Source organism: Oncorhynchus gorbuscha, linkage group LG14, assembly GCF_021184085.1.
Source record: "Oncorhynchus gorbuscha isolate QuinsamMale2020 ecotype Even-year linkage group LG14, OgorEven_v1.0, whole genome shotgun sequence".
Taxonomy (NCBI): domain Eukaryota; kingdom Metazoa; phylum Chordata; class Actinopteri; order Salmoniformes; family Salmonidae; genus Oncorhynchus; species Oncorhynchus gorbuscha.
Window position 1 is genome coordinate 67488178 of NC_060186.1, and position 17658 is coordinate 67505835.

The 17658-nt window shown below is 42.9% G+C and overlaps 1 protein-coding gene across 7 annotated transcripts in view; it reads right to left on the minus strand.

Annotated features, from left to right (window-relative positions):
* The window catches only part of LOC123995323 (CYFIP-related Rac1 interactor A-like), a 45586-nt gene that overhangs the window by 12946 nt on the left and 14982 nt on the right, over positions 1-17658 (minus strand). For 6 of the 7 annotated variants that reach the window (XM_046298863.1, XM_046298865.1, XM_046298861.1 and 3 more), the window contains exon 2: positions 304-358. Coding sequence is in view for 1 of the 7 variants with exons in the window: in XM_046298867.1 (XP_046154823.1) it covers positions 304-358; positions 3370-3381 (67 nt within the window). In the remaining 6 variants the exon portion in view is untranslated. Of the gene's footprint in view, positions 1-303; positions 359-3369; positions 3397-17658 lie in introns of those variants that run through there. The other variant, XM_046298867.1, reaches the window with a different exon arrangement.

The following is a 17658-nucleotide window of genomic DNA, read 5'->3' on the forward strand; positions in this document are numbered from 1 at the left end:
CAGACTGAAAAAGAAAGTCCTGTATTTGAAATAACAAATCGAGGCTAATCTTAGACTAGCGATAAGTACCATGTTATCATGATCATTGTTACAGGGTTGTTACGCATCACTGAATGAGTAAAGTGCGGTGCTGTGGTTAGGGCCAGGTTTCACCAAGCCTCAGAGTAGCAGTGCTAATCTAGGCTACCATGACATCTTTCTGATCTAAAAGGCAAAACGGATCCTCGATCTGCATAACAACTACTCTGACACTATGAATCCAGGCACGTCTAAACAATGTGATGAAGAAATGTGTTACTGTACCGTTTCTGGAAGAGGACTTTGCTTCCCTTCTAGAGCATCCACTTCTTCTTGGTTTCTGAAAAACAATCCAGAACACTTGTCACCATCTCATTGTCTTGCACAGAGTTTTGAACATCCAAAAGTAAGCACTGTCAATGAGCATTAGATCAACAGTGAAGGGTACGTATGACCATATTGTTCTCGTTGTGCCTCTGACTATGTGTGTACGTCTGTGTGTCCCAACAACGAACAGTACTAGGATTCCGTTTATCAACTGTCTCCTGGGTTGAACACGTACCTAAATTATTCAGGAGTGAAAGTCATAGCGCCATTCTAAAACAACAAAGCGGCAGGCGGAGGCACGATAATTAACAACGCATCTCTCAGCTGTCCCATGTTAACTGGGCTATTAAATATCCAGCAGTGACATCTTCCAAGTCCTAGCCTACTGAAAACCCAGACCGCAGGGAAAGAGCACACGTGCCCACACACACACGATGAGGCCTATCACAACTACAGGGACTGCCACAGAGCAATGACTCAAATGTGTAGAGCAACAATGTCACTCTGTATTTGTCCCACATACTGCAGGCCTGTATGGTTTACTGTAAAGAGGCATGGCATAGGCTTACTGTAAAAAGAGGCATGGCATAGGCTTACTGTAAAAAGAGGCATGGCATAGGCTTACTGTAAAAAGAGGCATGGCATAGGCTTACTGTAAAAAGAGGCATGGCATAGGCTTACTGTAAAAAGAGGCATGGCATAGGCTTACTGTAAAAGAGGCATGGCATAGGCTTACTGTAAAGAGGCATGGCATAGGCTTACTGTAAAAAGTGGCATGGCATAGGCTTACTGTAAAAAGTGGCATGGCATAGGCTTACTGTAAAGAGGCATGACATAGGCTTACTGTAAAAATAGGCATGGCATAGGCTTACTGTAAAAATAGGCATGGCATAGGCTTACTGTAAAAATAGGCATGGCATAGGCTTACTGTAAAAAGATACTTCAAAACAAAAAGGTCCTGTGTTGCGTATGGCAGTGATGATACCAGTATCGCAATTTTTTTTCCATGGCAAAAAGGAAAAACACGAAGCAGACACTTTTGTACTTTAAAAACCTTCTGTGTGTAAAATTGTGTGCTATAGATTGGAAAATAAATCAAATGTGCCTCTGGATGACAACATGTTTGTTTTCCTGAATGAGTTAAAGCCACTGTGTGTTGTGTTTTTGTTTCCTTGCCACGATTCTAACTGGCATGGTGATACTGGTATTGTCCCAGGCCTAGTGTTATGACTGCGTTGGGCATCTAGACTAGTAACACACAGCAGTAATGTGCCAGGAAAGATCAACATTCTGAGATCCATGACTGTTTGTCTTGTTCACCATCAGATCTGACAAATGTAATATTGAGTAATGTTCATGGATATCAGGCTAGACAAAAAGACAGATGTGCAGGAGTAGCTAAATGTGGAAGTACAAAATGTTCTTGTTTTTTAAAATCCCCAATACCCACATTACATGTTATGTAGCTGACATTTGTAAAAAATCCTCAAAAGCAGTCAAACACAAGCAACCATTTTTCTCCCACTACTGTGTGCCAATGTGTAGGCAGGGAAATGAAGTCATCAGAAAAGAGGAGGTGCAAATCAACTGGACAACCCTGAAGATTGTCCACACAGTCCAGCCAAGGAGAGGCGTGCTGACCTGGTTTCACTGAGATGACTTGCATTGTTCACTTAAGTGCACACACACACACACACACACACACACACACACACACCTCGCTCTACTGGGTTTCCCTTAGACCAGGTCCTGTCCTAAGGCGGCCCCAGATTATAGCTCTGCTTTAGGGCCTCTGGTCCTAATGACAGCCCCTTAGCCTCCAATGCTCTGGTGGGTCACAATACACCTTTATCACTCTGGAGTGGACAGAAAGAGACATATCTGATCCTTCTACATCAATTCCCATCTGTCACAGAAAATATTCCTCACTCCCTCCACCGAACCTGCCTGGCTGTGGAGCGAGGGAAGAGGATGAATGCAGGGATGGATGGGGAGGGCTGGTCTCGTCCCATGGGGATTGTTGCAGTGGTGGAGCTGAGCAGCACTCCTTATATGGTCATTAGTGGAGCGCAGGAGGATCCCCATGGTTCAACATGACTGGTCTTTTATTCACACACACACACACACAGTATACCAAAACTTCAGAAAAACAGTTTGGTACTAGTATTTTTGTTCCTTACGGTACTTCTGTCAAATGTCTCACGGATCAACTGTCTATTAGCGTAGCCGATGTGTCTCTTATAGCGTGTATGAAACCAGAAAGAAAATAATCCCATTTCAAAGCTAATTGCCAGCAAAACGTTACTTGTTCACTTTAAAAAAACACATTTTTTAAATCGGTCTCTCTCACATCACTCCCAAAGGTTATTTAAGCAATAATGCCCAAGGTGTGGTGGTATACGGACAATATACCACGGCTAAGGGTTGTTCTTAGGCACGACGCAACGCCCTTAGCTGTGGTATATTGGCAATACAGTATACCAAACCCTGAGGTTCCGTATTGCTATTATAAACTGGTTACCAACGTCATTAGACCAGTAAAAAATGTTTTGTCATACCTGTGGTATACGGTCTGATATACCCAGCTGTTATACTGTATTATTGACTGTATGTTTGTTTTACTCCATGTGTAACTCTGTGTCGTTGTATGTGTCGAACTGCTTTGCTTTATCTTGGCCAGGTCGCAATTGTAAATGAGAACTTGTTCTCAACTTGCCTACCTGGTTAAATAAAGGTGAAATAAATAAAATAGACAGGTTGGTTGCAACAAAACTGACCCGTGCGCAACTATGAGGCAAAACAGATGGGGCAGGGTTAGATTGTTGACAACATGTAAGTTATTTGTCTTCAATATTTATTGAAAACAAATGCATTTGCAAAATGAGCACTTGTCTCAAATACATCGTTACAGATGCTGGTTAGCTAGCTAGCAAATGTTTTGCAATATTAGCATAGATATGAAATCAGTCAAAACAGGACATGGTATCAAGACCATTATGAAACAAAGTGAAACGAGTCACTTACGATTCCCCACATGGCAGTTTGTCATTCTTGTAGCAATCTGGCCATCACAACATGCTGACTTCTGCCCCATGGAAGCGTGCACATCGTTATAGTGACGCTGTCAGCTAACCCATCTATTGCCTCAGCAAACTGACTGCCTCCTGAAGCCATCACTGGTTAAAGAGACAGCGCACACTTTTACAAAATAAGCTTCCTTCATGCAAAGGTTGTTGATCAGTTCAATTAAGTAAGTCCCAAATGGAAGGGTTTCAAATTGTGTCATCTGTAGCCAGATGAAATCAGCCAAAACTAGCTCAATAACTCAATGCATGCACACACTCCTATTGAATATGCCTTCACCTGTATTGTGAATAGACCAAGGCTACATCTCTATTGAATGGTACAATAGAGATGTACCATTCAAATCAATTATTACCATTATATTGTTATGTAGTTTGTTTTTACAAATCTAAGTAAACATGTATTATATAATTGATTCATGAATGCATACATGGCTGATGTAGAAAATGTCTAATGTAATGAATGATATTGAATGCAAAACATGCCTGACGATTGAACAGTAGCTGAGTTTATCTGTCTGGATCATGTGCCATATTAGACTTTGGCTAATATGATTTAATTTTTTGCAGTGATATCAGGGACGTCACTAGGCCTAAAATAATAATTTGCCCCCCCTAAATAAAGCAATATATTTTGTGTGATTTTTTTCTTCCCGTGAACAGTTCCATCGCATCTTAATCTTCTTACCGGGCAGGCACTAGGACCTGGGGGGTGCTGCTGCAGAGGCTGCTGCATGCTAGTGACAGTTAGGTCTACTTGTAGCTAACATTTTGGTTAACGTTAGCTCCTGCTGTGGCAGTAGACTGCTAGCTAACAGTATACTGACAGGAAAATGCTCTGACAGGACGGATTCATGCAGATAAGCTACGATGTGAATTTGTGGTAAGTTAGAACAGAGAGAGTATTCACTGCTACAGACTTCGGTCATCATCAAAACTTTGTTATTAACCAATACGTTTTTATGTGAGTCAAGTTACAGTGTAATAGATGTTGCGAGCTAACTAACGGTAACTTTTAAATTCAACATAAGTTACGTGGCGATGATATCTAGTTAACGTTGTATTTAAATGTAGATTTGCCATCTGTGCCAGGCTATAAATGAGACAGATGACGTAACATCATGCATATATCTTGTTATACTCAATTGCTTTCATTCAGTAGGCCATTGCAAAACAATTATTAGTAGGTCATGTGTAGAAAAGGTGACAGTGTTGATCACAATGTCATTGTATTATCCTCAATTTCTCAAATGTAGGCTAGCTAACGACTAACAGCAGCTCTGCCGAAGGCCAATCCGATGAGAAATTAAGATTTTACCAGTTCAAACAAACTAATTAAAACTTAAACTGATTCATCTTTCAGTTAAATTTGTACAGCATATGTCTTACTTTCGTTAGGCATAAATAAATTATGTTATGATATCTTAAAAGGGTCATGCAAGGCAGAGATCAACATGCAAGCCCAGAGGACCGCCAAACAGATCCAGAGAGGGAGGTAGAACAAACAGATCCCAGAGAGGGAGGTAGAACAAACAGATCCCAGAGAGGGAGGTAGAACAAACAGATCCCAGAGAGGGAGGTAGAACAAACAGATCCCAGAGAGGGAGGTAGAACAAACAGATCCCAGAGAGGGAGGTAGAACAAACAGATCCCAGAGAGGGAGGTAGAACAAACAGATCCCAGAGAGGGAGGTAGAACAAACAGATCCAGAGAGGGAGGTAGAACAAACAGATCCAGAGAGGGAGGTAGAACAAACAGATCCAGAGAGGGAGGAGAACAAACAGATAGAACAAACAGATCCAGAGAGGAGGTAGAACAAACAAATCCAGAGAGGAGGTAGAACAAACAGATCCAGAGAGGAGGTAGAACAAACAGATCCAGACAGGGAGGGCCAACAAACAGATCCAGAGAGGGAGGGCCAACAAACAGATCCAGAGAGAGAACAAAAGATCCAGAAATCCAGAGAGGGAGGGCCAATCCATCCAGAACAAACAGCCGCTGCAGCAACTCCTTCCAGAAATGAGAGCGATTTAGATGACAGACACTGGGCACCCAAACAAGTGAAGCTGAATAGCTACCCACACCGAAAAGGGCATTTCAGCACTGCTGGTTTGAGAAATACAATTGGGTAGAGGACTCTGTCCACAAAAACACAACTTTCTGCTTTCCATGTAGAGTTCTTGGCAAAAACATTACATTAGATTTTTTTTGTCAGTAATTGCTGCAAAAATGGGGGGGCATTTTTTTTCACCTTTATTTAACCAGGTAGGCAAGTTGAGAACAAGTTCTCATTTACAATTGCGACCTGGCCAAGATAAAGCAAAGCAGTTCGACAGATACAACGACACAGAGTTACACATGGAGTAAAACAAACATACAGTCAATAATACAGTATAAACAAGTCTATATACAATGTGAGCAAATGAGGTGAGAAGGGAGGTAAAGGCAAAAAAGGCCATGGTGGCAAAGTAAATACAATATAGCAAGTAAAACACTGGAATGGTAGTTTTGCAATGGAAGAATGTGCAAAGTAGACATAAAAATAATGGGGTGCAAAGGAGCAAAACAAATAAATAAATTAAATACAGTTGGGAAAGAGGTAGTTGTTTGGGCTAAATTATAGGTGGGCTATGTACAGGTGCAGTAATCTGTAAGATGCTCTGACAGTTGGTGCTTAAAGCTAGTGAGGGAGATAAGTGTTTCCAGTTTCAGAGATTTTTGCAGTTCGTTCCAGTCACTGGCAGCAGAGAACTGGAAGGAGAGGCGGCCAAAGAAAGAATTGGTTTTGGGGGTGACCAGAGAGATATACCTGCTGGAGCGTGTGCTACAGGTGGGAGATGCTATGGTGACCAGCGAGCTGAGATAAGGGGGGACTTTACCTAGCAGGGTCTTGTAGATGACATGGAGCCAGTGGGTTTGGCGACGAGTATGAAGCGAGGGCCAGCCAACGAGAGCGTACAGGTCGCAATGGTGGGTAGTATATGGGGCTTTGGTGACAAAACGGATTGCACTGTGATAGACTGCATCCAATTTGTTGAGTAGGGTATTGGAGGCTATTTTGTAAATGACATCGCCAAAGTCGAGGATTGGTAGGATGGTCAGTTTTACAAGGGTATGTTTGGCAGCATGAGTGAAGGATGCTTTGTTGAGAAATAGGAAGCCAATTCTAGATTTAACTTTGGATTGGAGATGTTTGATATGGGTCTGGAAGGAGAGTTTACAGTCTAACCAGACACCTAAGTATTTGTAGTTGTCACGTATTCTAAGTAAGAGCCGTCCAGAGTAGTGATGTTGGACAGGCGGATAGGTGCAGGTAGCGATCGGTTGAAGAGCATGGATTTAGTTTTACTTGTATTTAAGAGCAATTGGAGGCCATGGAAGGAGAGTTGTATGGCATTGAAGCTTGCCTGGAGGGTTGTTAACACAGTGTCCAAAGAAGGGCCGGAAGTATACAGAATGGTGTCGTCTGCGTAGAGGTGGATCAGGGACTCACCAGCAGCAAGAGCGACCTCATTGATGTATACAGAGAAGAGAGTCGGTCCAAGAGTTGAACCCTGTGGCACCCCCATAGAGACTGCCAGAGGTCCGGACAGCAGACCCTCCGATTTGACACACTGAACTCTATCAGAGAAGTAGTTGGTGAACCAGGCGATGCAATCATTTGAGAAACCAAGGCTGTCGAGTCTGCCGATGAGGATGTGGTGGTTGACAGAATCGAAAGCCTTGGCCAGATCAATAAATACGGCTGCACAGTAATGTTTCTTATCGATGGCGGTTAAGATATCGTTTAGGACCTTGAGCGTGGCTGAGGTGCACCCATGACCAGCTCTGAAACCAGATTGCATAGCAGAGAAGGTATGGTTAGATTCGAAATGGTCGGTAATCTGTTTGTTGACTTGGCTTTCGAAGACCTTAGAAAGGCATGGTAGGATAGATATAAGTCTGTAGCAGTTTGGGTCAAGAGTGTCCCCCCCTTTGAAGAGGGGGATGACCGCAGCTGCTTTCCAATCTTTGGGAATCTCAGACGACACGAAAGAGAGGTTGAACAGGCTAGTAATAGGGGTGGCAACAATTTCGGCAGATAATTTTAGAAGAAAGAAAGGGTCCAGATTGTCTAGCCCGGCTGATTTGTAGAGGTCCAGATTTTTCAGCTCTTTCAGAACATCAGCTGAATGGATTTGGGAGAAGGAGAAATGGGGAAGGCTTGGGCGAGTTGCTGTTGGGGGTGCAGTGCTGTTGACCGGGGTAGGAGTAGCCAGGTGGAAAGCATGGCCAGCTGTAGAAAAATGCTTATTGAAATTCTCAATTATGGTGGATTTATCAGTGGTGACAGTGTTTCCTATCTTCAGTGCAGTGGGCAGCTGGGAGGAGGTGTTCTTATTCTCCATGGACTTTACAGTGTCCCAGAACTTTTTTGAGTTAGTGTTGCAGGAAGCAAATTTCTGCTTGAAAAAGCTAGCCTTGGCTTTTCTAACTGCCTGTGTATAACGGTTTCTAGCTTCCCTGAATAGCTGCATATCACGGGGGCTGTTCGATGCTAATGCAGAACGCCATAGGATGTTTTTGTGTTGGTTAAGGGCAGTCAGGTCTGGGGAGAACCAAGGGCTATATCTGTTCCTGGTTCTAAATTTCTTGAATGGGGCATGTTTATTTAAGATGGTTAGGAAGGCATTTAAAAAAAATATCCAGGCATCCTCTACTGACGGGATGAGATCAATATCCTTCCAGGATACCCCGGCCAGGTCGATTAGAAAGGCCTGCTCGCTGAAGTGTTTCAGGGAGCGTTTTACAGTGATGAGTGGAGGTCGTTTGACCGCTGACCCATTACGGATACAGGCAATGAGGCAGTGATCGCTGAGATCTTGGTTGAAGACAGCAGAGGTGTATTTAGAGGGGAAGTTGCATTGCTTATCTTCAGTTAACATGAAATGGCATCAACACACAGAGACAGTGTTGTGGCATGGCAAAGCTAACCGGCAACTAGCAGTCATGGGAATATTGCTCAGATTTTAACATCTGCCCATGCATTTACATTTACATTTAAGTCATTTAGCAGACGCTCTTATCCAGAGCGACTTACAAATTGGTGCATTCACCTTATGACATCCAGTGGAACAGTCACTTTACGATAGTGCATCTAAATCATGCAAGTGATATTGCAGAGAGAAGGGAGTATCTGAGGAGAATTGTTGCGGTCACCTCAATGTTACGAAGACAGGGACTCTTTCCCTTTCCTGCAAAGGTACAACACTCCATCAAATGTGACATCTCTCTCTCCAGAATCTCAGAATGACATGATCGAATGCTGTGCTCAAGAGATTACGGACACCATGGTCTCAGATGTCAAAGTCTGGAATGTATTCCATTATGGAGGATGAGGTCAGGGATGGGCAGTCTGAACAGTTTGTGTTGGGTATGTAACAGAGGGCACAGTCAAGGAGCGTTTACTAGTACTAGCAGAAATCAAGTCATTTGATGCCCAATCGATAGCAAATGAGTTGCAACAGCAGCTCCAAATGAGAGGTAGCAGGCCTAAAGTGCATTGCACAGACCCACGATGGGGGTAGCAGGCCTAAAGTGCATTGCACAGACCCACGATGGGGGTAGCAGGCCTAAAGTGCGTTGCACAGACCCACGATGGGGGTAGCAGGCCTAAAGTGCGTTGCACAGACCCACGATGGGGGTAGCAGGCCTATAGTGCGTTGCACAGACCTACGATGGGGGTAGCAGGCCTAAAGTGCGTTGCACAGACCCGATGGGGGCAGCAGGGGGTAGACCAGGCCTAAAGTGCGTGCACAGACCTACGATGGGGGCAGCAGGCCCGTTGCACAGACCTACGATGGGGGCAGCAGGCCTGCACAGACCTACGATGGGGGCAGCAGGTAAAGTGCGTTGCACAGACCTACGATGGGGGTAGCAGGTCAGCACAGACCTATGATGGGGGTGCGTTGCACTGACCTATGATGGGGGTAGGCAGGTCTATGATGGGGGTAGCAGGTCTAAAGTGCGTTGCACTGACCTATGATGGGGGTAGCAGGTCTAAAGTGCGTTGCACTGACCTATGATGGGGGTAGCAGGTCTAAAGTGCGTTGCACTATGATGGTGCAACTGTCATGAGTGGGTCCAAAGGAGGTGTACAAGCACATTTCAGAGTGCTGAATCTGGAGGCTATTTATGTACATTGCTTTGCTCATGAGCTTCATTTGGTGTTGTGTCATACTTACAGGGCTATTCTGGAGGCTGCTGAGTTTCAGTTTCTTAGAGAATGTGTATTTGTTTTTCAGTACAGCCCAAGTTAACCACCACAAGTTCAAAGAAGCTCAGTCCAAACTTAGAATAGCATCAGCTGAACTTGTACAGCTTTCAAACACTCGCTGGGCAGCCAGCTGCGACCCAGAAATGCAGTCCTGGACACTAACTGTTATTTAGGATTGTCTATCTGCCACTGGATCTCCCATGGCTGTTGGTCTGAGAGCAAAGCTTCATCAGTTCTCCACTGTGTATTTACTACTGATGTTTCATTCCCTCCTTTCTGTAACTGAGGGACTTCATCAGTTCCTCCAGAAAGAGGCTGTAGACCTGTCAGAAGCTTGTTTCTGCAAACAAGCTGTATGTGACACACTGATAGGCAAACGCACAGATGCCACAGAACTTTATGACTGAACCAAATCACTGAAGTTCACAATATTCCAGAGGCAGATGCAGCAAGAAAGCGCAAACAAAGGAAAAATAGGAGATTGTGGTGGAGACCTCCTTGGGTTTAGGCACAGAATTGTAATGTTCCCAAACAATGAAAACAGAGTTGTTGTTCCCCTGCTTGGGCAGGATGGTTTGTGAGCTTGACCAGCGATTCGACTGTAGATGCAGGTCTGCTCAACGGCTTACCGGCATGCAGCCCCAACTCAAAAAACTCCCTAGAAACATCATGCTTAACTGAGTTTGCCAAGCACTATGGTATTGATGATAAAACAGAAAGAGATGTTTGTGGCCAGAAAAGAGAGGCTGGATGTCTCTCCCAAAGATATGCTTGCTGTGCATAACCTCCTGGATGATGATGTGTTTCCTTCTCTGAAGGAAATCATTCAGGTTGTCCTCACAATTCCTGTGAAAGGTCCTTTAGTGCACTGTGTCAGCCGCACTCCTAGTTGCATAAGACAAATGGGTCAGAAAAGGCTTGCAAGTCTTGCAGCCATGTCCACTCAGGGTGAAGTGCTTGGGCCACTAAGCCACAATAGTATCATTGACCGCTTTGCCATCTTTAAAAATAGGAGGTATACTTTGATGTGTCCACCCACAAAATAAGCATCAAGAGAGAGAAGCAGGAGGAGCATTTCTGTAATATATTTGTTTGTGATCTTACTCCTAATTCTTTTTTCAGTTTATTTTATTTTATTTAGCTCATTAGTTGAATTTAGTTTTGCCCCATTGTAGATGATACTGTTTAAGATGTTCCATGCATCTGAATTATTGGGTTCATTTTGAGCAACAATTAACAAAAATGTGAAATTTAAATAACGATTTTAGCTAATGGTATAATTCTCTCCCTCTAAAAGTATTTTGGCTCGATAGTACAGCCATTTTTGTGCATTTTGTTGGATGGATAGAATTGAATTAAGTCATATTAGATTAGTGTCTAACAAATTATGAGACAGGTACAATTTTAAAAATAACCTTATTTTGATCAATTTTACACCCGTTGTGACTAAAAATACATGATGAAAAGACATTTTGGGTGCTTTCATATCCTGGGGCAGTATGCCCAACCCCCCCTAAAAGAGGCTTAGCCGCCCTATCCATGAATCTCTAGTGACGTCGCTGAGTGGTATCATGACACACACAAGGATCCCCATGGTTTAACACAAGTGGTCTTCTCCAAGCTACACACCCCTCTACTCACCGCACGCACGTGATACACACTTCACTGACCCAACAGCCTCTTCCTCTCTCTCACTCTTTCTGGAATGATAATGGAGAGATTCAGTCTGCGTTTCCGCTGACAGACACAGAAGGTACTGGAATCGACAAGAGACATTGGCGGCATCCTATTCCCTTTTTAGTGCACTACATTTGACCAGGTCCATAGAGCCCTGGAGGGAAAAAAGTACTGCACTAAATAGGGAGACATTTGGGACGCATGCAGAGTTCTAGAAAATAAACATGTTTTTCCAGCAGAGTGGAATTTTCCAGTCCAATGACCAGTGTTGCATCTCGTCAGAAGAGATAGGGTCTGAAAGGCTTTGGTCATTCAATGGAGGCCGAATCATGGCCAGTCCCTTAACAGTGATGTGGTGTTGCTCATAGTCATTCAATGGAGGCCGAATCATGGCCAGTCCCTTAACAGTGATGTGGTGTTGCTCATAGCATGATGAAGTGGCGTCTACAGGAAAAGCCTGCTTACTGAGTAGACATACAGACTAGTGCTGTGCAGGGTTTATGCTAAGGCTTCTATCTAGATAAAAATGTGATGGAGTGTCATCGTGCAGAAAGACATCCAGTATGAGTCTGGTGATAATGCGATGCTGATTGATCAGTCAGTCTGGAGCTGTGGTAGTGTCACGGTGAAGAATGGGTGTTGTCCTTGACCTCTAACTTTCAGATCTCCTATCCTGTCAGGAATTACAGACAACGTGATCCATCTAGTCTCCTCAGTCCTTCTGAACACACCACTTGCTAACCGCCTGCAGCCTCCTGCTGTCTGGCCAGTAAACTGTTGCCATGGATACCGCGGGTTGTTGGGACAGTGGGGGAAGCACATGCAGATGGTACTTCTGTAGTGGAACCCCTCAGGGCTTCCTCACTGCCACAGTGACTGTTAGCAAAAAGGGAAGGTTCATTGGTGTTAAGCGAATTGGTGCTAACAGTATTTTCAAAGACTGCTGTGAAATTCTGTAGAGACCAGATTCGGTGGCATCCTGTAAGACAAGTCACCCGCTTCTGTGAGAGATGACATTCACAGAACAATGGATTCCTATCCAACATTTACATAAGAATTAACACCCAAGACCACACCACTCATTGAAATGGAAGCAGGACATTCAGTCAGATATTCTACTCAACACTGATTCTACTGTAGGCGTTCTAAGCCAGCCAGACAGATCCCCTCTTATCTTGCTTCTAATTCAGACCAGGGGGGGGGGGGGACTTCATTTCAGTCATCCCACAAGCAGAAGAGACAATTGAGGAACATGTTTCTCTGTCACTTTCAGTGAGGATCTAGAGGCAGACAATTCTCAGAGAGACAGAGAGAGAAAACATCTGAGTCATCTAGGTCTAGTAAGTACTTAAAAGGCTCTGTCAGAGTCAAGAAGACGATTTCTTGACATGGCAGGACTTTATTATCATAGTCATTGCAAATGTTTAAATGCACATTAAATATTGGCCGTACTAATGACCTGAATGAATAGAATATCAGCCAGGCAGTCTGTTGTTGACGATCTAACTGATTTGACCTGGGAATCCAATTCATTAGGAGAAAGGGATGGATGGATGGATGTATGTGTGTATGTATGCGTGGGGGGGGGGGTAAAGTGTTTCCCCTGTGGTGTAGTGAAAGAGAGAGACGACATCTGCCATACCGTCGCATGATCAGCTCTCAGCCAGGCCATCTAGCAAATCTCAAAACTGCATTGAAACAGCATGGAAGTCTAGCCCGTCTCATCTCAGTCCACTGAAACAGTAGATTAGATTTAGTGTGAAAGCGCACAATTGTTCATCAGGAACCTTATTTATTTTTTATCTGACCAATGTTTTACCAGACACATTGACAGATAATATATTCTGAGCCATTTGCAAACTGGGGATTAGTAGGTGTTCAGGGTCAATTCAATTTCAATTGAGTTGTCCAGATTAGAAAAAGATTGTATTTATTTATTCATGATTTGGGGAGGGGAACCTGCCTACCCACCCAATCACCATGGTTGCCTTGCTTCTGACCGACCAACTGCCACACAGCCTAGGCCTCCTCTGTAGGCCACTCAGCTACTCACACTCCACTAGCACTTAAATGAAAGGCTGGTGCTAAACGTATACACCTTTACTGACTGTAGCCCCCACATGTGGTTCTGTAGTCCGTGAGAGAGATATCTGACAAACTGACTAGAAGTTAAAGGGTCATGGCATTGGCATCAAAGGAAACATTAGAATTTTAGACTCTCCACCCCTCCCCTCCTTTGTTTACCAAACAGTGCAGGCCTTAACGTTGAAGCACACCGTGTAGGGCATTCACTTACAGCTCTAGAATCTACATTAGACATAGTAATTTAGCAGGACTTACAGCAGTGATTATTTACATTTTCGTACTGGTCCCCCGTGGGAATTGAACCCACAACCCTGGCGTTGCAAAACACCATGCTTTACCGACTGAGCCACAAGGGACCAGTAGTGAAATACGATTAATTTCAAGAGGGAGCTACTAAATGAATGTCCACACCTAGTTATTTAGCAGATGTCATTATGAATCACATACAATTTATCATTCAATCGTTCTCTACAATATTGCAACCTTAAACTGCTTGTACTTTACAGTGTTGATTAAATAAGAACGTTAGTTTGCTGTGACGGTTGCTAGTTTAGACTGCACAGTGATTGGTTGCATCTCCCATATTTCAGCGTTGGGAAGGTGGTAACATTAGGAGACATTTCTGTGCTTTGGACCAATCAAAATCAACTTGCTACTCTCGCCATTTTAATCTCCAGATCTGTGGCTTTCTATTGCCCTAGCCCTGGTCAATCAATGTTGAGGGGCAGTTTCTATGGCAACTTTAAAAAGGGGAAGACTCAGAAACTCACAGTGAAAACTGGAACAATTGTTTATTGTGGAGGGTAGCTACAGTTGAAGTCGGAAGTTTACATACACTTAGGATGGAGTCATTAAAACTGGTTTTTCAACCACTCCACAAATTTCTTGTTAACAAACTATAGATTTGGCAAGTCGGTTAGGACATCTACTTTGTGCATGACAAGTAATTTTTCCAACAATTGTTTACAGACAGATTATTTCACTTATAATTTACTGTATCACAATTCCAGTGGGTCAGAAGTTAACAAACACCAAGTTGACTGTGCCTTTAAACAGCTTGTAAAATTCCAGAAAATGTCATGGCTTTAGAAGACATCACTTGAGTCAATTGAAGGTGTACCTGTAGATGTATTTCAAGGCCTACCTTCAAACTCAGTGCCTCTTTGCTTGACATCATGGGAAATTCAAAAGAAAATCAGCCAAGACCTCAAAAACAATTGTAGACCTCCACAAGTCTGGTTCATCCTTGGGAGCAATTTCCAAATGTCTGAAGGTACCACGTTCATCTGTACAAACAATAGCAAGCAAGTATAAACACCATGGGACCGCGCAGCCATCATACCGCTCAGGAAGGTGACGCGTTCTGTCTCCTAGAGATAAACGTACTTAGGTGCCAAAAGTGCAAATCAATCCCAGAACAGCAGCAAAGGATATTGTGAAGATGCTGGAGAAAACAGGTAAAAAAGTATCTATATCCACAGTAAAACAAGTCCTATATCGACATAACCTGAAAGGCCGCTCAGCAAGGAAGAAGCCACTGCTCCAAAACCGCTATAATAAAGAAAGCCAAACCACAGTTAGCAACTGCACATGGGGACAAAGATCGTACTTTTGGGAGAAATGTACTCTGTTCTGATGACACAAAAATAGAGCTGTTTGGCCATAATGACCATCGTTATGTTTGGAGAAAAACAGGGATGCTTGCAGGTCGAAGAACAACATCCCAACCGTGAAGCGCGGGGGTGGCAGCATCATGTTGTGGGGGTGCTTTGCTGCAGGAGGGACTGGTGCACTTCACAAAATAGATGGCATCATGAGAGCATACTTCCAAAGTTGTGACAAAATGGCTTAGAGACAACAAAGTCAAGGTATTGGAGTGGCCATCACAAATCCCTGACCTCAATCCTATAGAAGATTTGTGGGCAGAACTGAAAAAGTGTGTGCGAGCAAGGAGGCCTACAAACCTGACTCAGTTACACCAGCTCTGTCAGGAGGAATGGACCAAAATTCAGCTTGTGTAAGGCTACCCAAAACATTTGACCCAAGTTAAACAATTTCAAGGCAATGCTACCAAATACTAATTGAGTGCATGTAAACTTCTGACCCACTGGGAATGTGATGAAAGAAATAAAAGCTGAAATAAATCACTCTACTATTATTTTTTCATTTCACATTCTTAAAATAAAGTGGTGATTCTAACTGACCGAAGACAGGGACATTTTAACTAGGATTAAATGTAAAGAATTGTGAAAAACTGAGTTTGAATGTATTTGGCTAAGGTGTATGTAAACTTCTGACTTCAACTGTATGTAAGGGATAATCAACAAGGGGCTATGAGTTCTAGGAAAAGAATGAATGACGTGGAAGGTGTGTTCCACGATGAGCTAGCGAGGTGGAAATGAAATTCCACAGAGATGCATTACTTTCCAGAGAACGCATGGAGCCCCGAGCTGATTATCCCTTTAATACCATGGCTATAATTTAACACATTTGCCGCTAGAAATGTGTTCAACATCCACTGAAGTAGCTGGCAAATTTACTAGATAGTAACAGTAGTTGCCTTGGTAACCAAACAGCTAACCATCAGTCCTAGGTTGCTATTATGAAAAACTAATTCAACAATGTTAGTAATGTTTTCAATTCAACTTTTTCTTTCAAAAGCACCTCAAACATAGAACATGTAAGAATGAACTATTGCCATTGAATTCTACCATGCGGATAAACCGTGCGTTATTAGGGAATCAGGTATTCAACAATACATTTTAGTCGGTTAGCTTTGAGAGAGCGAGATCTACATACACATTTGTATTCAGCAGATTTAATTTAGAAAAACCCTGTTAATCACACAAACCTGCAGCCACTAGCTAACTGTCAGTTGATGTTCAAAGTTATCGGCGGTTTGCCCTCGGAGCAGAGACCGCTCTATTAAGCAGCAAACACTTTGACTATGGCCGTAATGATATTCTATTCACTCTAATCATGCTCAATTCTGAGTAAATCGTCCAACTTTTAAAACTATGTAATGGTAGACAAAGGGCTTGGGCTAATTGTTTTTCTTGTGCATTTCTCTATTGAATGAATCATGTTACGGATGAACACCCTACACAGAAAGACAGAAGATATCTTGTGTTTCAGTATGGACAGTCTTAAATGGATGAAAGAGGAAGTGGCGGTCAGGAGAGCAGTATTCAGATGACATAACTTGGTCAGTGTAATCTCCCTTGGCTGTATTCAATTGCTGTTATGAAACACTGTATATTCCCCCACTACTGAAGAAATGGAAGTAGCATCTAGCAAGATACACAAACAACAATAAAGTATTTTTCAGTTTTTCAAACCAAGGCTACAAAACCTGTTATAAAGCCAAGGAAGAGCACATAAAATCAACACGAGTTAAAAATAACTTCTGTTAGGAAGAGTTTCGTAGAAGGACTGGCAAGAGCAACAACGACTATTCAGACCATATTCAAACATCTCGTCTTTGGACAACCATCACGTACAGTGAGTAGATCTATGTTGGAGGGGAATTCATGCCCCGAATCCCCAGTAAGTTAAATTCCACATTTGGCCCATTCTAAGAACTCAAAACGTAAACCACCCTCAAGCCAAAACACCCAATCAGGGTAAAATTTCATGGAGTTTTAGCTTCATAATGAGAGAAGAACCATAACAGTCCTTCTGAATGTGACTTTTTATAGCAACTACGTAGGCCTAACATCTGGCCTTGGTTTACATGTCTAACCTCAGAGGTGAATGTTACGTGAGGACAGCAACAAATACTACTCACTGTAGCACAACAGTAGTGGAGTGCTGTACACTGTGGATCTAATTCTGTAGCAAGGCAAGTGTGTTTCGGGGTCTGTGCGACAATGTCTATCCTACTCATCCTCTATTACGGTAACCTTTAAAAAACAGTGGTCTCATCACCTTTTACTGGACATAAGTCATAAGCATTCCTTATGAGTAGAACATTGCCATATACAGCACCTTCAGAAAGTATTCATAGACATTGTTGTGTTACAGCCTGAATTCAAAATGGATGAAATACATATATATTTTTCTTCACCCACCCACACACACAATGACAAACAGAAAATGTTTTTAGAAATCTCTTGAAAATCAAAGCTCAGGTCGTCACAAGGGACATTGCGTTACCGCTAGCATAATTTTTTTGCCAAAGACTTATATATATAAAAAAAAGACCCCGTCTTT